General features: G+C 41.9%; 2 protein-coding genes and 1 non-coding gene across 6 annotated transcripts in view; 2 read left to right on the forward strand and 1 right to left on the reverse strand.

Annotated features, from left to right (window-relative positions):
* Positions 1-32: 32 nt before the first annotated feature.
* Positions 33-105, forward strand: trnar-ccg (transfer RNA arginine (anticodon CCG)). The gene has a single exon. It is a non-coding gene; the product is annotated as a tRNA-Arg (tRNA).
* A 1,279-nt stretch (positions 106-1,384) lies between these two features.
* On the forward strand, positions 1,385-5,165 carry LOC114443500 (uncharacterized). Its single transcript, XM_028417592.1, has 5 exons — positions 1,385-1,535; positions 1,854-2,522; positions 3,026-3,112; positions 3,395-3,586; positions 3,862-5,165. Exons 1-5 carry the CDS (start codon positions 1,463-1,465, stop codon positions 4,047-4,049), a joined length of 1,209 nt encoding a protein of 402 aa, XP_028273393.1. The 5' UTR covers positions 1,385-1,462; the 3' UTR covers positions 4,050-5,165.
* Positions 5,166-9,939: 4,774 nt separating this feature from the next.
* LOC114443416 (nucleosome-remodeling factor subunit BPTF-like) overlaps positions 9,940-20,139 on the reverse strand; it is a 34,709-nt gene continuing 24,509 nt past the window's right edge. For 3 of the 4 annotated variants that reach the window (XM_028417423.1, XM_028417431.1, XM_028417415.1), the window contains exons 29-36: positions 19,800-19,882; positions 17,523-17,748; positions 17,090-17,424; positions 16,718-16,891; positions 14,432-14,624; positions 13,826-13,910; positions 12,370-12,556; positions 9,940-10,015 (exon numbers count right to left, since the gene is read on the reverse strand). In XM_028417423.1, coding sequence (XP_028273224.1) covers positions 9,979-10,015; positions 12,370-12,556; positions 13,826-13,910; positions 14,432-14,624; positions 16,718-16,891; positions 17,090-17,424; positions 17,523-17,748; positions 19,800-19,882 — 1,320 coding nt within the window. In that variant the 3' untranslated portion in view covers positions 9,940-9,978. Of the gene's footprint in view, positions 10,016-10,076; positions 10,908-12,369; positions 12,557-13,825; positions 13,911-14,431; positions 14,625-16,717; positions 16,892-17,089; positions 17,425-17,522; positions 17,749-19,799; positions 19,883-20,139 lie in introns of those variants that run through there. The other variant, XM_028417440.1, reaches the window with a different exon arrangement.

The following is a 20,139-nucleotide window of genomic DNA, read 5'->3' on the forward strand; positions in this document are numbered from 1 at the left end:
TAAAGGCTGTTCTTCTTTATGGGCGACGTAATGACCCAGTGGCCTAATGGATAAGGCATCAGCCTCCGGAGCTGGGGATTGTGGGTTCGAGTCCCATCTGGGTCGCATTTAGCTTCCTTTTGAGGGTTTATAGATGCTTCGGTGCACTGATGTAGATGAGCTCCATCCCAATGAGCTTCATCTACATCAGTACCGACTGAATGGAAAATAAGCTGCATGTTTGGTTTCACACTTGTCTTCACTGTTGTTTTACTTCCAATCCATGCGAACAAACGTGAAAGCAGGAATAAAATATTAATAAAAGACCTCCAGTCTTTTGCACAATGTATTGTACTACTGTTATATAACAGTGTCATTAATGTTTTGACGTTTTTAATTTTAAGTTTCAGTTCAATGATAATCGAAACAAAATATATTTCACTACTTTTAGAATCCTTTTTTTAAAAAAAAAAAAAACACATCCATTGTCTCCAGTGTCTAATGATGTTAATACTGATCTCATAGTAAAGAGTAACTGCAGCACAATATAAATAAATATTTTCTTTCACATATCATCATGTTTTACTATTTACTGTATGTGTGAATGATCCAGTAGTACAGGCAAGAACTGTGAATAGTTACTTTGCAATCAGTGAATGGAATCGGCATGTCTCAGTATGTGGAATAAAAATAACAGGCATGCTGTTCAAAATCAGAAATACTTCCCAGAGGGAAATTGCTTGCATTCCAGATCTCCATGTATACTCAAAAAACAGGTTAGAAATATACAAATAAGGTAAAATACAAAGTAATGTACATTTAGGTCAAAATAAACTATATTTATCTTTAAAGCAATGCCACTATAACAAATAATAACAAGTAATCTTTTTTTTAATTTATCATATTAGCCTTAATAAAATAGAACCAAAATCCCTCTCAATAAAATAAAAAAGAAGTTGTATCTCACAATGATTGAGACCACACAGTTATTGTTTACGTCATTTATTTTGAAAGGATTTACCGGAAGTTTGATCGACGTTGCAGTTCCTCTCTGTGTACGCCAGAGGGCAGTAAAGACTTACGTTTATTAATACAAGCAAGAAGGAAGTCATTAGTGCTTATTTGCTAATTAGCGTGTTTTATATTTGTTATTAACCTTTAAAAATGCGACAAAAACAACAACAAAGAAAATAACCATCCACACAACAGAAACCTGGAATTACAACGTTCTTCTTTTAGCTTTTAACAACAGATACCACGCACCGCCACATTTTCTGCCATTAACTTGTCAACAACAGTAAGAAATATGAATGAAAGGAGTGCCGTGTCCGGGTGTTTATTTCTGTTTTTAAGACGTCCCACTACCTCCAACAACACCTCCCTTTTCCACTCCATCCATCTCCTTCCTGAGCAGCGCTATAAAAGTCCCAGGAAGCCCAGCCCTGCAGCAGATCTCTGAGCCTGTCCACACGGAGCATCCAGGATGGCAGGGATTACTCTGATCCTTCTGATTGTAGTCCTTCCGCTTTACAACACAGAGGAGCATGTGGTTAATGGTAAGAGGGAATAACTAGTTAAGTATTAATGTATTATATTAAGTACCGTATTTAGATTATTTTTGTCTTGCATGCATAGATGCTAAATGTTATATACTATTCAATATACTTGTTCTTTTTAATAATAGTAACATGTGATAAAAGTTACTGAAAATCTTAAAATTAGAAAAGAACTACGGTACTTAAATATTTTTTCATACTTTATTCATTAAGGTAAACCAAATATGTAAATCAAATGAAGGTCTTGTGTAAACTAAATTAACACATTCTTTGTCAGTGAGGTTGTTATAATTGAAGTTTGTTTTGTTTCCGCCACAGAGCTGTACAGCCTAATAGAAAAAGACCTAAACAGCTTAGTGGATCCAGCTCCGAGCAACCAGAGCAGCAGAGCGGTCAAGGAGCCATCCCTGCCCATCAACGAGCTCCTGGAGAAAAGCAGTAAGAACAGCGAGTCCAAGTTTAACCTCCATCCTTTGCCCCCCGTTATGTGGACCAAACACACTGACCTGGCCCCCATCCCTCGCCACCACAACCCCCATAATAAGAGCAAAAAGACCCCCAAGGGTGAACGTTTGCTGGACCACAACAGTGAGAAAATCAGAGGAGAGGCAGTGGGTCTGCTTCCTAAAACCACGCTGACAGTGGGTGCAGCTGCCAACCGCACGGTGCAGAAACCCAACCAACAGGACAGCCAGTCCAGCAGCAGTCCACCTCAACAGGCTGAGCCCGAGGGACACCCCAACTCCAGACCCAGGGCTCCACCACCACCACCCCACACTCAGCTGCAGACTCAGCCGCAGCAAGCGGCTGCTTCCCCACGCAAAGACCCCATCAACCGCAGGCTGGACCCAGAGGAGAACCGGCCAGGAAAGTCCAGCCTCTACCAGTCTGGCATCGGTGCATCTCCCAGGAACAACAGCAGAGCTCCGCTCCTCTTCAACCGGAGGTCTTCCAGCCTGCTGTACCAGTTCGACATCCTGAGGCGAGGTATGGGAGGACTCCTTCTCTCCTGACCCTGAAATCTGACTTGCTTGTTATTATTGCAGAGCTGTCCACATATCTTACATAAGGATCAGTGAAAGTCACTCCCAGCTGGGAACGTCTTTGATGCTTCACATCACAGTATTTATTACCACTAATAATCTGTGGTTACTGCTTCACAATGACTAATAGTTACCAAACCAAATGCATTATTGCCGGCATTAGTTATAAAAACAACAACACTGCCAAACTTTTTAAAATCATATGTCATTGTATTCTGAACAAAAGCTCAAGTTTCTGCAGAGATGATCTTAGCCTGTCCTCCCGGTAGATAATTAACATCCTCTGCTCTCTAATTATAACCACTTCTCTTGAATCTGGCTGTCAGCGTGTCCCTTTGTGTGTACTCCTGTGGGAGTTTATAATTTACACCAATGCAAAGAGGTTGAAAAAGTACACCACTGAGGACCATCGTCACCTCAGGGTCCTGTGTGTTCTCTCCTCCGCAGAGTCCGACTTCACGCACGACGCCTTCTGCCTGAGCGAGTGCAGGAAGGAGAAGGAGGAGAGAGAGTATTACTGCTACAGTGAGTTCGGTATGTAAATGCAGAAAAAGGGTTTAGGAAGCCAAAAACTGAACCACATGTGTCTGCTTTGGTGACCTAGTTTTACTGAAAGGCGCATATGAACAAATCAGTGACTGCTTTCAATATTCCAGGCTGCCATTAAGAGCTTAATATTTACTATACATGCATTTAATGTCCACAGTCACCAATGTAGATCACTTAGAAGATGACATCACACACGCACTTCCTGTCTCTTTCTGTGTAATGTTTGTTCATGCTAAGCTAAACTTAGCGTGTTGTTGTCCTGAACAGCCGTCAATGGGATTGTGCACGACATCGACGTGCTGCGTAAAGGCATCCGACTCATCACTCTGATGGTCAGCAGCGACGGCTTCTACAAAATGAGCCGCCTGTACGTGACCCCAGACAGCTTCTTCTTCAAAGTTCGCCTTCTGGTCTTGGACACTTATAAGTGCAGCAAGCCCTGCCCTGACATTAAACTTGGTGAGTGTTGCTGTCGGAGAAGCCTGGATAATAATCACTGTGTGCACTTTCAGTCATGTTTCTTTGTTGTTTTATAGCCTATTAATTTCTTTTAGCTGTTCAAATTTGAGAATAGGATTATACCTTTCAGGATGTGCTCGATAATTAATACTCTACAGGAATCTTGGAGACCCTTAAATAAAGAGCTCTATGACTAGTTTACACCAAAGTCTCCCTTTGTGGAATGTGGGAATTCCTGTTTCATACTTCAACGCTCCTTCTGTTTTATTCCCAAGGAACCAGATACATCGTAATGGGTCAGATCTACCACCGGAGGCGCCATCTTCCCAGTGACCTCCTAAACCTGCTGGGTGGTAAGCTGAAGCCCGGGGACGGCCTCCTGCGGAGCAACAACTACGTCAAGAGGTTCAACAAACGGAGACACCAGAAAGCTCTGGAGGCCACCCGCTCCAGGTGTAGGTGAAGCGGAGATGAGACTGTCGCCCCCTGGTGCAGGGGAAGAGACATTGCAGCTGACAGATACTGAGTTCAACTAACCTCTCAGTGTTGTGAAAGACAGAAGACAGAAGATGGATTAACTTTCATATGGACTGCTATGGTGTCACATATTTACCCCCTAAACAAACATTCTTATATTTTCTGTGGCCTAGATTCTTTGGTGAGAGCTGCTGAGTTTTGGTGAGATTCACCATGTGCCTTGTGTCTAATTAAAATAGAAGACATCATGACCTATGACTACACCTCAGTATCCCTCCACACATGGCAGCGTGCAAGCTTTAAGATTCATATCAATTGTTGAAATAAAAACCTCCAGCCTGAGAAATTAGGGCCAAACTACAGTAACAAAGAAAATTGCACTTCCACAAATGGCCACTTGAGGCTGGCTCAGACATTGAGTCAATCCTCCTAGACTTAAACACGTCCAACTTTATTGTGTAAATAAACAAACTGATACAAAAACAGTTTTGTTTCTATAAACGCCCCTTATTGGAAGTGAATTTGTATAGAATTCTTTTATATATTATAAGACCACTTGGACTTTGGTCTTTACTCATTTTATGACAAAGGTCAAATATGATGACATCACAGAAGGCCCATCCATCCTTATTTAAAGTGTATCCTCGAGCACTACAAGCAGAATGCTGTTTAATCCTAGTAAATTGGAGTGAAGGCAGATTTCTCATTTGCCTTAAAATGCTACAACCTTCACCAAAGAAATACAGGAACAATATGAAAATTCATTGTTTTTATGATGATGTTCCCAAAACATTGTGTCCCATTCGTACAAGTATTTATGACCTCATTTTTAAAGGGAAATTTGCACCTTCAACTTCAAAATCTGATTCTTAATTTAGAGATTTAATCCTTGCAATATTCCAGCTCCCTATCGAATACTTTTATGAATGAAAGGATGTTGGTAGCTGTGGATGCCATTCTCTGTTTGCTCAGTAATGTTTGTAAAGAAATATGAATGCAAAATGTTGTGTTGCACTGAGCAGTGGATACACAGTCTGTTATAACTAAGCAGGAAATACGTTATTAAAGGGAGGGAATGAAGGGCCTGACAGAGCAGCAACAAGCCCCAGAGGAGGAGGAGGAGGAGGAGGAGGAGGAGGACATGTGAGGAGAAAGAAAACTTTGTCATGAGAGCGGCTTATTTTTTTGAACTTTAATTATGTGTCCACAATGAAATGTCTGCCTGGGACAGTACAAAGGGAGGGAGGTGGGATCAGGGAGGAGGAGGTGCTGTGAGTGAGGATGAGGTGTGGGTTTAGTTGGGACTAAGCCATAAATTTATAATCAATGAAATGTGATCCTCCACACACCTGGACTCATGACTCATGCCTCCGTCACAGCTTGGTTTTGGGCCCTTCTTTTGGTTTCTTGTTCCAGAGGGATGGAGGAAGGTGGAGTCGGGATGAAGAAGGTTTTGTAAAATGACACTGTCTTTTCTAACGGGAGAGCTTCTTATTTAATCACAAATCCCCGGCTTGATTGTAGCACAACCCTGAGCTCATGCTTCTTACAAAAAGGGAAAAGATTTGCACTGAACACTTACGTTGCTTTACTAAACATGAACTCAATAAAAATGTGTATTTGTTTTGTACTCTACGGCCCGGTGAGGAATTTATTCTTTAAGCTCTGAACCAACACTGCTGGCTTCATGAGAAGGAGTCCCCCCCAAAGTAAGACGCTCTAATTAGAGTCTAACAGCCAAGGTCTCGGCCTGGACTTCAGGCGGAGAGACTTGGGGAACTTGGACATGGAGGCAGGGCAGGGCTGAGCCTCCCCTCTCTCTCTCTTTCTCTCTCTCCCTCCCTCTCTGTGCATGTCTGTCAGCTCAGGTCAGTTCCCAGGCTCGATGAAGCCTCTATCTGAGATCAGCGCTGGAGGGAACAGATGCATGCGGGCAGGAAACAGGAGCCTGCTCCACATTTGTGGCCGCTATCGCAGCAGGAGGACATTCCTCATGACAGAGGATGTAAAGGAGGGAGAGGAGGGGTAGGTGGGAATATCTGCGAGTTGCTTCCTGTGTGATAGTCCCCCAAAAAACGACTCTGGGCTTGTGGTCATCTGTGGTGCTTCTCAGCGTCCGTGCGGAGTGTCTGGATCTATTTAGTGGCTTAAGTGGGGAGTTGAAGAGAAGAGAAGGAGGTAGGAGGGAGAGCAGGGTGTGAGAGTAGAGTGAAGGATCAAAGCTGGAGGTGGGAGGGTTTGTCGTGTTGGTGATCCTGTAGGGTCGTGACCTGAAGATAACTGACAGGTGGAGGTGGAGCTTGATATGGCTGTTTACAGCCTGGGGGCCTGCAACAATTCGCTGTCAGACACTTTCTGATTGATAAGTTCACGGCTCACTCTCCCTACATTCAGTCTGACTCTTCTGCATCATCATCATCACTTTGAGTGACTAAATCTTTTGTGGTGTCTGTAAATTGAAAATTGGAACAAGAACCAATCCTCCCACTCGAGACTTCCCAGCAATTTATAACCATGGATGAGACTTGGAGCCACTACTTCTAGCCAGAGATGATATTTGGCAGAGTGTATCTTCAGCATACGTTAACTGATTTCAGCCTTTCAACTATCAAAATGTTCATCTCACAGAGGACATTCCAGGTCAACTTCAAGTTTTTTGTTTTTTTTTTTTAATTATAATTTTTGTCATTTGTCATTTTTAACATGGGTGTCTATGGGAGAGCCCTTCAACGGGGGTCATCTGCCAAATGTATCTCCTCCTACAAATTTCAAGCTACAGACTCCATTTTAGTCTTAAAACACTCATTAGATGCTGCTCTATCAAACTTGTATTCAGAATTTTTCTAATTCCAAATCATTTCCACACGCCAGGTTGGAGTGGTTTTTGAGGTCACCTCTGCTGTTACCATGGTGACAGGCTGACACACAGAGGCATACACAGAGGCATACAAAGCTCTGAATTGCTCTGATTCTCCAGCAATTCAGAGAAATCCTTCACATCAGCATTCGAAGCAATGCTTCAGCTGCAGCAATCAAACTTGCATTTTCTTCAGGAAATGCCCTTTTCTAGTTTTATTATTAACTTTTTTCAAATCTGCAGTCAACGTTTCTTTAACATTACTCAAAAAACAGAACTTTTTTAAACAGGTATGAATAATTCATCATCATCATCACTTCCTCTTTATGATAAACCAGTAAACCTCACCAATGTGAGGTCGCACTTTGTGTAGTTTGTGAAGCTTTTTATATAAATTTAAAGGTTTAGTGGGAGAAGGTAATCTGTGTTATTCCCGAAACAATACCAACATTTCTCTATTAATTTATAATTAGTGTTATAAATTCGGATTATTTATTCACAGTTATCAATACTTTCCCTTTGAAGTAAACGAATACATCAGAGTCCAGTCAAACCTGATTAAATGAGGATGAAAATCAAACACTGAATGACCATAGCTGCCAGCATGAGTATGTATTTTTTAATGTTTTCATACGATGTGATCTTTTTGTACTACTTCCACCTGAAATAGCAGAAAACATTATATTTTATACACATTTACACAAACCTGTGTGCACAACACTTAACTCAATCTGGTCAAATGAAGCAATGACAGAGAAACCCGGTTTAAAAACTGGTGTCAAAAACATTACTTTATTATCTAGGATGAAATGTCCTATCAAGTACAAAAGAATCTCTTCAGTTGCCAGAATCTGTTAAAAACATAGAGTACTTTTTTTTTATTTGTTTTCAAATCTGCAGTTAACGTTTCTTCAACTTTACTCAAAAAACTGAGAACTTTTTCTTTGACATGAATAAATAATACAAGAAATGCAATGTCAATATAGAAGTTATGCTGAACTGGTTGGTTTCTTACAAAATAAAGAAAAAAAACTCTGTACAAGAGTTACTGTGTCACTCTACCCTCCCCGTTCAAAACCTTTATGCTCACAATATGCAGCACTTTTAATATAAAGGGCAATTTCGCCTAAATGTAGAGTTCACTTCAATTGAAGAGAAAAAAATAGACCATTAAAATATACAGACGGGCTTAGTTGCTGGTTCAAATAGTGAAAAATAAAAGTTTCTACTGCTCTAAAAAAATTTTCCATTCTACATATTTGGACAGCATCATTTACAATAGAGATTACAAACAGTGGAGAAAGCACATCATCATCATCAGATTACAAAGTGATGGACTTTTTTTTTTAATGAAAGACAAAGAAGACAGAAGCTCCATCATCTCTCAACTCCGCTGACACAAACAAACATGTAAAGACTGAAATGCCCACCCAGTTCTACGCTTAAAGACATCATGTTGTATCTATTCCCCCTCCTACAAAAACTGAAGATCACAAATTACAAAAATGCTCCCAGATATGCTAAAAATGCAGCTATAAATGTTTCTATACAAACCCAACGGTACAAAGTCTCCCCAAGTTCCAAACTTAAAGTTTACTCCCAGACATGCAGCCGCAGACCGCAACATAACTGAGTTGATGCTGAGTGGGGAAAAGTCCATTATCTAATTACTTAACCATGCTTTGAGGGCGAGCTGAGAGACGTATGTGAGCCAACCTGTCATCTTCAATGAAATATGCTGGAAGAAGCGGCTGAGAGATAAGGAGGCAGGGAGACTAACAGAGGCCGTGAGGTTTCACATAGATATTTTCCGTTTCAGAAGAAAATGAGGGTCTATCAAAAAGCATTTTAATACAGTTAAAGTGTATTTTTAAGGGAGAAATCTTCATTTACAGAAATCAGAATTTCCATTAATTCTGAGTTTGGGAAGAATTTAGGTTTTATGACTCAGAATGAGTCACATCTTTGTAAATAAAATCCTAATCCCACCTTCCTATGAACCCTGACTTTTTCTATTAGTTTTATTAAGGTCCGAATTTAAAGATGTCCTTTTGTCTGTATTCTGAGTTTTAAAAAGTCTTTAATTTAAATTTAAATCTCTGAATTCTGCAAAAAGCCTGAATTTATATAAACTTCTTTTTACTATTTTCCTCATAATTGTATTTACCCGATTAGAAAACATTTTTCTTACTGTGTCATTCCAAAATTACAGTAAATGCCTCAGACAAAATGAAGTGAGTTTTCCCATTAAGTCTGGCTTGGACCATGAGGTTACAGTAGTGGAGAATATATAGTTAAATTCATTGTGGCATCAAGTGCATTTGTTTTAATGGGATTTCTTCACGAAGGGCAAAATAATGTGGTCAAATTAATTGGGTCCAGTGGAGTTGTGAAAAATAAAAGGTGGCGCTGCTCATGTATGTGGCTGACTAATGTGGACCTGTAATGCTAACAGGTTTCAGTGGGGTTTTAGCTTCCTGCTGCTCCTTCAGCGCTCACAAACTGCAGCTCTGAGAACAACATGCTGCTGTGCATGGGTGTGAAGCCCGCATGTTCCACATGCTTAGATTTCAATGAAATGTAACAATGTGACGTTTGTATTATGAAAATATGACCTCTGAGGAGGAAGAACAGGAGGCTGACACAAAAACAGAGATCAGCTACAGAATGAACTATAAGAGTCTGCTGCCGCTGATGCTGCCATGAGTTTAGACCACCACTGAACATCCAACCAGCCAAAGTCTTCTCCCAGCTCGCGTCCCCCCCCCCCACCCCATCTCCATCTGGCTGGTTGGGATGTGAGAGGCTGCCGGACAGTCTGCCCTGCCTCTGGCCTGCAGGTGGGAGTCCTCTGTCATTTAATCCCACTGACACTTTCAGAGGAAGAGTGTGGTTCACTTCTTTCCCGTTTAGTAGGGGACGTGTTGGAGGGTGGCTAGCTCCTTCTTCACAGAGGTTCAGCTGCAGCCCGACTCAGACCACGGCTCTTTATCATTCAGAGGAAAGGCTTGTCTTTTTGACACCTGGTTTTTGTTTTTGTTTTTTCTTTAGGAGGGAGCTAAGAGGCTGCTGACTGAAGCTTGTTGTTATGTGACCTACAGAGACAGGCAAAGAGAGGAGGAAGACAACAGTTGGAAAACTACTTGTTGTTTTCTGTTTTATTAAAAGCTTTACAATATGACAAAATATGACTACGGAGGGAAAATTACAAAAGAAAAACAAACAATACAAAAAAAAAAAAAAACATGTATTGGATGCCAGTGGGTCAGACACTTTTGACAAAAACTGAGCAGCCATGTTGGTGAAATGTGTGGGTGGGTGAGATGTCGGCCCGGCAATCTTGTGTATTTATTAAAAACTGGAGACTGCCACGCTCACCTTATTTAGAATAAGAGCTAAACTAAATTCTTCTCTACTAGGCTCTACCATTATTTCCTTTAGAACATAATAATAGTCCTTCATGGAAAGATATGAACAGAAAGTAATATACATGAGTACAGCCAATAAAAAGAAACTAATAAATGTTGCATGCTTACTTGTTTTTTTTAAAAACTCTCAGCTATGAAATGAGGTAAAATGTTCTGCTGCAGCATGTTCTGACCCATACAACAAACAACAGTCCTATGAAATTAAAACATAAGTTACGTGTGGAGCTGAAGGTTTTACAAGCTTCGCAAAACTTCATATTTGCTATATAAACAAAATGTCCTTGCAATTTGTGTATGAAAATACATGTTTCCCTTGATGCTTTGTGCTACCAACATGGCTGCCATTTTTTAGACAGTAGAAACTTTTTTTTTGCTTTTTTAAAAAAAAAAAGAAAAATCACACCTAATGTGTGTTTTAATATATGCACTTTCTTACAAAGTTTTTTATTTTTTAAAGCTGTTTTAAACAAGTAAAAACAGCAACATCCAAGATAGCAAATTATGTTTTTTTCTGTGTTTTTAAGAGTGACCCCGGCACCCAGGAGTTTGACATCACAATCTGCAAAAGAGAGAGAGAGAGAGAGAGAGAGCGAACGGATGGCGTCAATTCATGCGGGTGAAGTATGTTTCGAGCACAAAGAGCTGGATGCAAACCACGAGACTCAACATCAGAAGGTTGAGATCTTACATTAAAACCATCTGCCTAACGAAGAGGTGAGATGAGGTCTGCTGCAAGTGTCAACCAGAGCATTACAACTCCTTCTGGTTTTCCATATTAGAAGTCTCACTGTTGCACTATGGTCTCATGTCCATTAAAAACTTCTGCCATATGTGATCTAAAATGTTTCTGTCAGGGTGAGTGTGAACATTTTCAGCAATTTGTGCAAATCGAGACCTCCCACCAGCCTTTGCTTCTTACGTTTGACTCCAGTTATCCTTCCATGGATCCTTTTTAGTAACAAAACACTGTGTAAGACCTGCTTTTTTGGAGTCACAATTTTGCCCTTTGCCAAAGTACTACAGATTTCCTCACATTATTATCAAGGTGAACTAAACCCCCCAAATGCTGAGAAGAGATGTTAAACATGAGCTGCTGAGCTGCATGACCACATGAGAGATGGCACCTGAAACATCACAATTATTATTAACTCTAAGCCTTCAAGCTGTGAGACGAACTGCAGTTTTCAACACGAAAGGTGTGCCTTAAACACATCACGTTCAGCAACAGTTCACCTGTCAATGGTTTTAATAACGTGGTTGATCAGTGTATAACATATACATCCACCTGATTCTAACATCTTGTAGTAGTAGTGCATCCATCCAAAGCAATGACGCAGGCGGCACAATAAGGAGAAGTCAAGGTACAACCAAGCACAAGCAGACAGTGGAGATAATGCCAATTCATGGACTCCATGTCTGTAGGCTGCTGTGGACTCACACATATTAAAGGTAAGCATCTGTTTGGGTCTGTGAGCTGAGCGGCCAACAGCTTTTTATGTTAACCTGAGAAAACCCATTTCATGAAATGAACTAATCTGATTTATATATAAAAGTTGGAAGTCCAAATATGACTGTAAAAGCGTTACTAATTTTGGATTTTCTCAACAAATAATACAACAAATAATAGCAGAAAGTGGCCGTCATTACAGTGGAAGCTGAAGCGGTTACGCTGATAGAAACATCAGCTGACCGAAGCTTAAATGTGTGAAAAATGAAATTCCAGATGGAGGAAGAGTGCGAATGAGAACTGCACAGATACCAAACCATGAATCACTTCAATACCTCAAATACGTCAGTGTGTTTCTGTGAGAAATGTAATTTTACTGCTCTCACGTGAAAAAGTCTGTTTCTACAGATCCTCCAGGGAGGTCAGAGGACAGGGTCAGCTACACAGCACCACAGCTGCAGCTGCTAATGACTTGGTTGGATCTCTCTGTGTTAAAATGTCTCCTTCCTTCAAAGCTGCAACTTTGTCTTTCTTATCCTCATTTACATCATCATCATCTCTACCATCATCTTACCTGCTGGCTTTAAAGCCTTTGAGCTTCTGGACAAAGAAGGTCTCCAGAACCTCGGCACACTGGTAGAAGGGCGAGTCGCTGGGGTTGTAGTAGCGGCAGTTGTCAAAGATTTTGGTCATGTCTGCTACGAACTCCGTCAGCTTGATGTACTTGCGTTTCTGTAACCTCTCCTCCATGGTGGAAAGGTCTAAAGAAAGGAAGATTTGAAATGCATAAACGTGTAGTTTTTGTTTTTTTACCAAACAAAGATGTCACATTAGGGAAGCAGCAGATACGTTTCTGGGTTTTCTAATCGGCGTGCCTGCTTCAAAGTAATTGCAGCTTATGCGGTGTGTTCTTGACAAGACATTAAAATGTTTCCGGTGTTAGCACAGTACATCACTTTATATGTGACAGCAAAAATCCAAACCCTGTGCCAGAGCTGACCTCGATCTCTTCAGCCCTCCGGATCAGTTAGTGAAATGTGAATGTGTCATTCCTAAGGAGAGGATCATTAAATGTTTCCACACTAAATATAATGGCATTTGTGAAACTCCAATGAGTATCAGTGCTTCGTCCCCTGAAAAGGAGCTTTCAGTGTAACTAACTTGGTTAAATCAAAAATGTTAGCTAGGACGCTTCACTGGCAACACATAACATCATATAATCTGCTGCTGCCGGTGGTTTGCTCTGCACGGCATCCCCAGGGCTGCATTTTACACAAACATATCCGACTCTTAACCTCTTTAACCCCCACCCAGCTGGCCAGGGGCTAACAAACCTCGTGGTCATATCAAAGACCTCCTTCTTCTCTGTCATTAGATTTCATCTCAAAAACCTTCAAAAAACTACCAACGGCAGCAGCTCCACCAGCCAAATGCTCTTTTTTTTTAAACCAACAAGGTCTTTTTCTTGCGGGCTGAAGGGAGAGGGGAGGACGAGAGTTTCCAGGGCCCAGCCAACAGGAGCTAAGTGTGGGACTCGTCGCTTTCCACGGGGAGCCCGGCAGACCCGGACCAGCTCATTAACGGTTTGTTTGTATGGAAGTTCAAAAAGGCCCTGTTGACGCAAGTCCCCATTTACATGGCCGGTTTGATCTGAGTTGGAGGGCTTCCTCCCTGTTGGCCTCCTGGCAGCTGTGATTTAATGTTATAGATATACAGCCTGGGTGTTACTTCCAAGGTAATTATGAAATAAAAACAGCACTACCGAGGCAATTTTATCTCCCAGTCCCAGTCTGAGAAAACTCAATCTTTGTTATCTGCTGACTCAAGTGTCATTTTCTTTACATTTTTATCTACAACGAGGCTGCACAGTGCATTAAGAGAAGGTTGAAATTTTTCATTTAAGAAAAACCTCTTTTAATTTGAAAAAAAGGCTCATTTGATTGTGACTAGAGATAGCGGCAGTTATGCTGTTTAGTTACCGTATAAGCTTTATTGATGCACATTCACTACAACCCCTGTCCTCTACTCACCCATTGGTTCCTTAATAACCCTGTAGTAGTCTGGGGCATCATTCGTATCCACTGGCTCCAGGAACGGCCATGCCATTTTATGCGCCTGCAGAAGAGGGAGGAGACAACGGACAAGACACTTGAGAAAGCTAAAACCAATGAAGGAAAACAAACAGCACCATGAAAATCACATTGAAAGCAGGTGGATCAACACAGATGTTCTCTCTAGCTTTCTTTTTTTTTGCTCACATACACAGACCACTGGACAGAGGAGGAGAAGAGAGAAAAAGAGAAGAAAGGGAAGCTAGAAAAAAAATGCTGAGGCCAGGCAGCTGTCCAAGTAGAAGAGCCCAACCCATCAGATAAAGATGGACACAGAGGACTTTTGTTTGCTGCTCTTACACTTTAGTGGGGCCAGAAGGAGCTGTGTTAGTGTTTGGCCTATCGCTGACAACACTGCTGCTTTCTCAGCTACTGCTGCACGTGAACATGTGCAGTAATCTAGTGAAGAGTAAAAATATGTAGTGGAGTAAACTAAGTGCAAAATGAACCTTAACCAGCAAGAAATTACCACCATCACAGTGTGTGCTGTCGCTGTGATAAGGTGTGTTCCAACTTCCTGTTTACCTGTAAGGAACGCAGGATCCTTCGCAAACCTTCGTAGTCTTTGTCAGTAAGCGGCGTAAAGACTGTCATGGCGTCCTCAGTCGACTGACACTGCGGACACACATACTCATCTATGTGGTTCGCCTCGCTTTGTAGGATCCCTACACAGCGACCGTGGTACCAGTTCTGACATCGATCACAGCCGATGTAAAACCTGGAGAGATAAAAGCAACAAAATTGTCATTTAGAACCACAAAGTTGACTGCGTGTGCTGCACCCTTAATGTGCCAGCAGGGAAGATATCCACAACTGCTGTGTAACAGGTGAGCTGGTAGAATGCATTGCATGAGCCAGTTGACACAGCTCTGATTGGAAGTGTGCTCTTAGGCGGCTAAGACTATAATAATAGACAGAAGCCATCAGTACGTTTTTTGGGTCATTTAGTAGACTTAAGGTTTGGCAACTTGATTAGTCCATTTTCATTGCCATTTCCAGTGAAGGCACAACTTTGTGTGTTTAAATAGGAGCCACAATTCCTTCTCAAATTCACACTCAAATGTATGTAAAATTAAAGGGTATTAATGAAGGTAACTGAAACAAACTCGTTCTCCTTATTACATTCAACAAAAATATAAACGCAACACTTTTGTTTTTGCTCCCATGTTTCATGAGATGGACTTGAAGATCTAAACTTCATTCCAGATACACAATATTACCATTCCTCTCAAACATTGTTCACAAATCTGTCTAAATGTGTGATAGTGAGCACTTCTGCTTTGCTGAGATAATCCATCCCACCTCACAGGTGTGCCACATCAAGATGCTGATCTGACATCATGATTAGTGCACAGGTGTACCTCAAACTGCCCACAATAAAAGGCCACCCTGAAATGTGCATTTTGTTTCTGCTTTATTGGCGGTCTGGGGACTCAGAACCAGTCAGTATCTGGTGTGACCACCATTTGCCTCATGCAGTGCAACACATCTTCTTCGCATAGAGTTTATCAGATTGTCTATTGTGGCCTGTGGAATGTTGGTCCACTCCTCTTCAATGGCTGTGCGAAGTTGCTGGATATTAGTGGGAACTGGTGCACGCTGTCGTATACGCCGGTCAAGCACATCCCAAACATGTTCAATGGGTGACATGTCCGGTGAGTATGCTGGCCATGCAAGAACTGGGACATTTTCAGCTTCCAAGAATTGTGTACAGATCCTTGCAACATGGGGCCGTGCATTATCTTGCTGAAACATGAGGTGATGTTCATGGATGTATGGCACAACAATGGGCCTCAGGATCTCATCACGGTATCTCTGTGCATTCAAAATGCCATCAATAAAATGCACCTGTGTTCTTCGTCCATAACAGATGCCTGCCCATACCATGACCCCACCACCACCATGGGCCACTCGATCCACAACATTGACATCAGCAAAGCGCTCACCCACACGACGCCACACACGCTGTCTGCCATCTGCCCTGAACAATGTAAACCGAGATTCATCCGTGAAGAGAACACCTCTCCAACGTGCTAGACGCCATCGAATGTGAGCATTTGCCCACTGAAGTCTGTTACGGCGACGATCTGGAGTCAGGTTAAGACCCCGATGAGGACGACGAGCATGCAGTTGAGCTTCCCTGAGACGGTTTCTGACAGTTTGTGCAGAAATTGTTTGGTTATGCAAACCAATTGTTTCAGCAGCTGTCTGAGTGGCTGGTCTCAGACGATCTCGGAGGTGAACCTGCTGGATGTGGAGGTCCTGGGCTGGTGTGGTTACTCGTGGTCTGCGGTTGTGAGGCCGGTTGGATGTACTGCCATATTCTCTGAAACGCCTTTGGAGACGGCTTATGGTGGAGAAATGAACATTCAATGCACGAGCAACAGATCTGGTTGACATTCCTGCTGTCAGCATGCCAATTGCACGCTCCCTCAATGCTTGTGGCATCTGTGGCATTTTGCTGTGAGACAAAACTGCACATTTCAGGGCGGCCTTTTATTGTGGGCAGTTTGAGGTACACCTGTGCACTAATCATGATGTCAGATCAGCATCTTGATGTGGCACACCTGTGAGGTGGGATGGATTATCTCAGCAAAGCAGAAGTGCTCACTATCACACATTTAGACAGATTTGTGAACAATGTTTGAGAGGAATGGTAATATTGTGTATCTGGAATGAAGTTTAGATCTTCAAGTCCATCTCATGAAACATGGGAGCAAAAACAAAAGTGTTGCGTTTATATTTTTGTTGAGTGTAAAATCTTAGAGCTTGTATCAAGAAAAGGATTGTGAGAGAGAAAATGCTCCTTACTGCGACTCGTCGTATGGTGTCTGACAGATGCAATACAGCTCCTCTGTGCTGCTCTCCTGGCCCCTTTTACACTCCACACAGATGTAGTCGTCCATTTTCTTGGCCTCCTTCTCTGTGATGCCGACACAGTCACCGTGATACCAGTTGGTGCACAGGTCACAGCCAATGTAGAACCTTTAGAGAAACCAAGAGCACAGATGTGTTGTGGTACTTTTGTATCACATTTATGTCATTTGTGTCCAAAAAACATATGATCAATGCTGGAAAAAGTTTAGTTTGCGCAGGCTTATGGAACTGATATCAGCCATGTTTGGCTTTGACATATAAAAGCGGGAGTTATGTTCAACATGTAGTCTGAAAACATTTTCGTACTTGGTCTCGTCGTAGGGTGTCTTGCAGATGCAGTAGAGCTTTATGTCCTTCTTGCTCTCCTTTGTGCTTGTTGAGATCATTTTCTTCTTCTTGGACTTGGCTGACATTGCCATCTCCTTCTCCTCTTCCTGTTTCCTCTTGTGTGTGGAGGTGACGGTTGTGGTAAGTTGGTGTTGAGACGTGATGCCATGGGTGTGAGCCAGATTTTGTTGTCGCTGGTCGTGGGCTGCAGCGGTGGCAGCAGCCGCTGCGGCAGCCTGGGCTGCCTGCTGGGCAGCAGCTCTTTCCCGCTCCTTCTCCTTCCGCATCCGCAGCAGGTCCTTCTTCAGCTCCTCCTGATGAACATAGCGTCAGGAGAAATTAGGGTCATTGTCCAGTGTATAAAGATTTGTGCAATCTTATCTCATACATATCCCCACACACCCTACCCTACCTGGGCCTCTAGCTGCAGCTCCTTGTCAAGAAGAGCCCTCTTCTTAAGAATCTCCATCTTGAGGCTCTCTTTGTGGCGGAATAGAAGTGAGGACAGCTTACTAGCATTGGCCAACCTCCTCTTTGCCTCCACCACCTCTTCCTTCTTCCTCCTTTTGGCTGCCTGCCGTTCATCTTTGTCTATTCGGTCTAGAATGAACTTCATCACCTGGTTGCATACAATCATCCTGAACAGACAGACAGAAGAGGACAGAGAGAGTTATATTTACTAAACCTACATGAGCCCATATTGCATTAATATACAAGTAAAGCAGGAAAATGTACGGCTCAGAAAATATCCCAACAGAATCCAACATGGGCCTGTAAAGAAAAAAAGCTGAGGGTCATTCCGGGTATTTTTAAGACTTTAAATTCACATAATACCCCTGCTGAGAGAGAAGAGGAGGATAAAAGGGCTGGGAGGGAAAGGATTATCACATATCTGAAGCTAGGCTTCAGAAAGTCAGTACAGTTGAAGTCACAGAGGAAGAAATGTATCCCTGTGACACACCAGTGCGCCAGAGTGGAGTACTAATCCAAACAATGCTTCTATGTTTCATAAAGTACCTGCGAGGCTGTTGAATACTTCAGAACATCAAAAATCTTAACTTTCCACATGTAAATGAACAATGAGAGCATTCCTCTCAATATCAGCCCCTTGGGTATTCTACAGATATATATATAAATAACTGGAAGATAGTAATGTATGGACATGTTTACTGCGGTGTGCTTTACATTTCTGCCAATCAAAACTCAGTATTAAAGCAGAAAACAAAGCAGAAAAGTAAATTTGGGAGACACTCCAATAAAAATCACATTCTAGTCTACGACACTGAATCCATCTAATTTATGGCTCTGCGTTCCCAGTATGTTCACTTGTGTTTGTGAACATTCACAACTAAGATTGAAAGTTGTTGCCTCGTTCTGTGCACATTTGTGTGAACAACACACACACACATCCAATGGCTACTGAGGTCAGAGCCCGGCCAGAGCACACTGCAAACGTAGCATGAAAGTGGAAGACGCTAATAAAACACGATACACAATAATGTCCAATTTGCTGTTAAAGTGTGTTATTACAAACAGAATCCTGTTTTGAAGGAAAGACAGGATGACATGAAGAAATGGAAAAAAAAATAAGGAAAGACAGACAACAGACGATGCTGCTGCAGTGAAGTCACGGCAGTCTGGGTTTGGTATTTCAGGTCTGTGTGAATGGGTACAGTGTTGACACACTGTCTGTGGACATAAACACATGGTTGTCAGGGTCAACTGCAGGTCAGAGTGGAATCTATCTACACAATATAACATAAGGAAGGAAGGAGAAAAGCCTTATAAAACATTCTACTAGTATTTGTTTTGTTTTTAAGAAAAAAATACTGAAAATATGTTTAAAAAATGATGCTGGAATACAATGTTTAGTGCTCATCTGAATTTGCTACAAATCAGTGAAGAATTTTTTGTGTTTTTATTGTAGAAAGGGTTTAATTTATTATTGGATTTGTTCCTCTGTGTCTGGTCGTTGGGATACACTGAGGATACGCAGCTGTTGGTGGCTGGCTCGGTGCTGGGAGTGGAGCTGGAGTCTGTGGTGGAGGTGACGGAGAGGAGGATACTGAGGAAACTCCTCAGTATTCGTAACAACACGTCTCACCCCCTGCACGACACACTGCTGTCCTACAGGAGCACATTCAGCGGTAGACTGAGACTACCGAGGAGCAGCACAGAACGCCACAGGAGGTCCTTCCTGCCAGTGGCCATCAGACTGTATAACTCCTCCCCTTTCTGTAGGGAGAAGCGCTAGATAATCATGTCAGGCATCACTGTCATTCCTATATTATGTTTACTTAGCACCTTACATCTCCATATTGTATCCATGTATCATATATTGTGCTCATACCGTGTACTGTACTCTTTTTGGATTATAGTGACACTTATACTCTGTACTTAACTGCATTTAATGTAACTTAATACCTCTGGCACAAGAATTTCCTTCGGGATTAATAAAGTTTTATCTTATCTTATCTTATCTTATCTTACACACCCAACGGTTCCCATGCTGTGTCAGATCTCCCAACATGGCGTTAGACAAAGGTTAAACAGAGAGAGGTGAGGACTGTTTAAGTGACAATTTAAGTGGTAAGAATAAGGACACATGGGCGTTATTGCTATGCTTCAAACACATGATGACAAAGCACAACCCTTCACACAAGCACAAAGAGAAGTCATGGACACAAACCTCTGATTCTCCTCTCTCTCTGCAGGCGTCATGGTCTTCTTCTGCTTCAAGTGCTCGATGGCAGCATTTTGTTTCATGACCACCTGAAACATGTGACACAGAACAGAGAGAATTCATTCATTTTAATCACAACAGTGTTTTAAAGAAGTGTATTATTATTATTATATCAGACCAGAATGTCAAACACACAGTCAGCTAAAAGCACACATACACAGTAGGATTGGCAGTATGAAGCTCAATAAACAAAGCTGTAAAAATAAACTCTGTCTCCGTGGAGGGTTGGAAGACAGTGACTGTTTATGTACTGATGGCTGGAAGGCAGAGTTTTGGATCTGACTGG

This window comes from Parambassis ranga, chromosome 1 (assembly GCF_900634625.1).
Source record: "Parambassis ranga chromosome 1, fParRan2.1, whole genome shotgun sequence".
In the NCBI taxonomy this organism is placed as follows: Eukaryota; Metazoa; Chordata; class Actinopteri; family Ambassidae; genus Parambassis; species Parambassis ranga.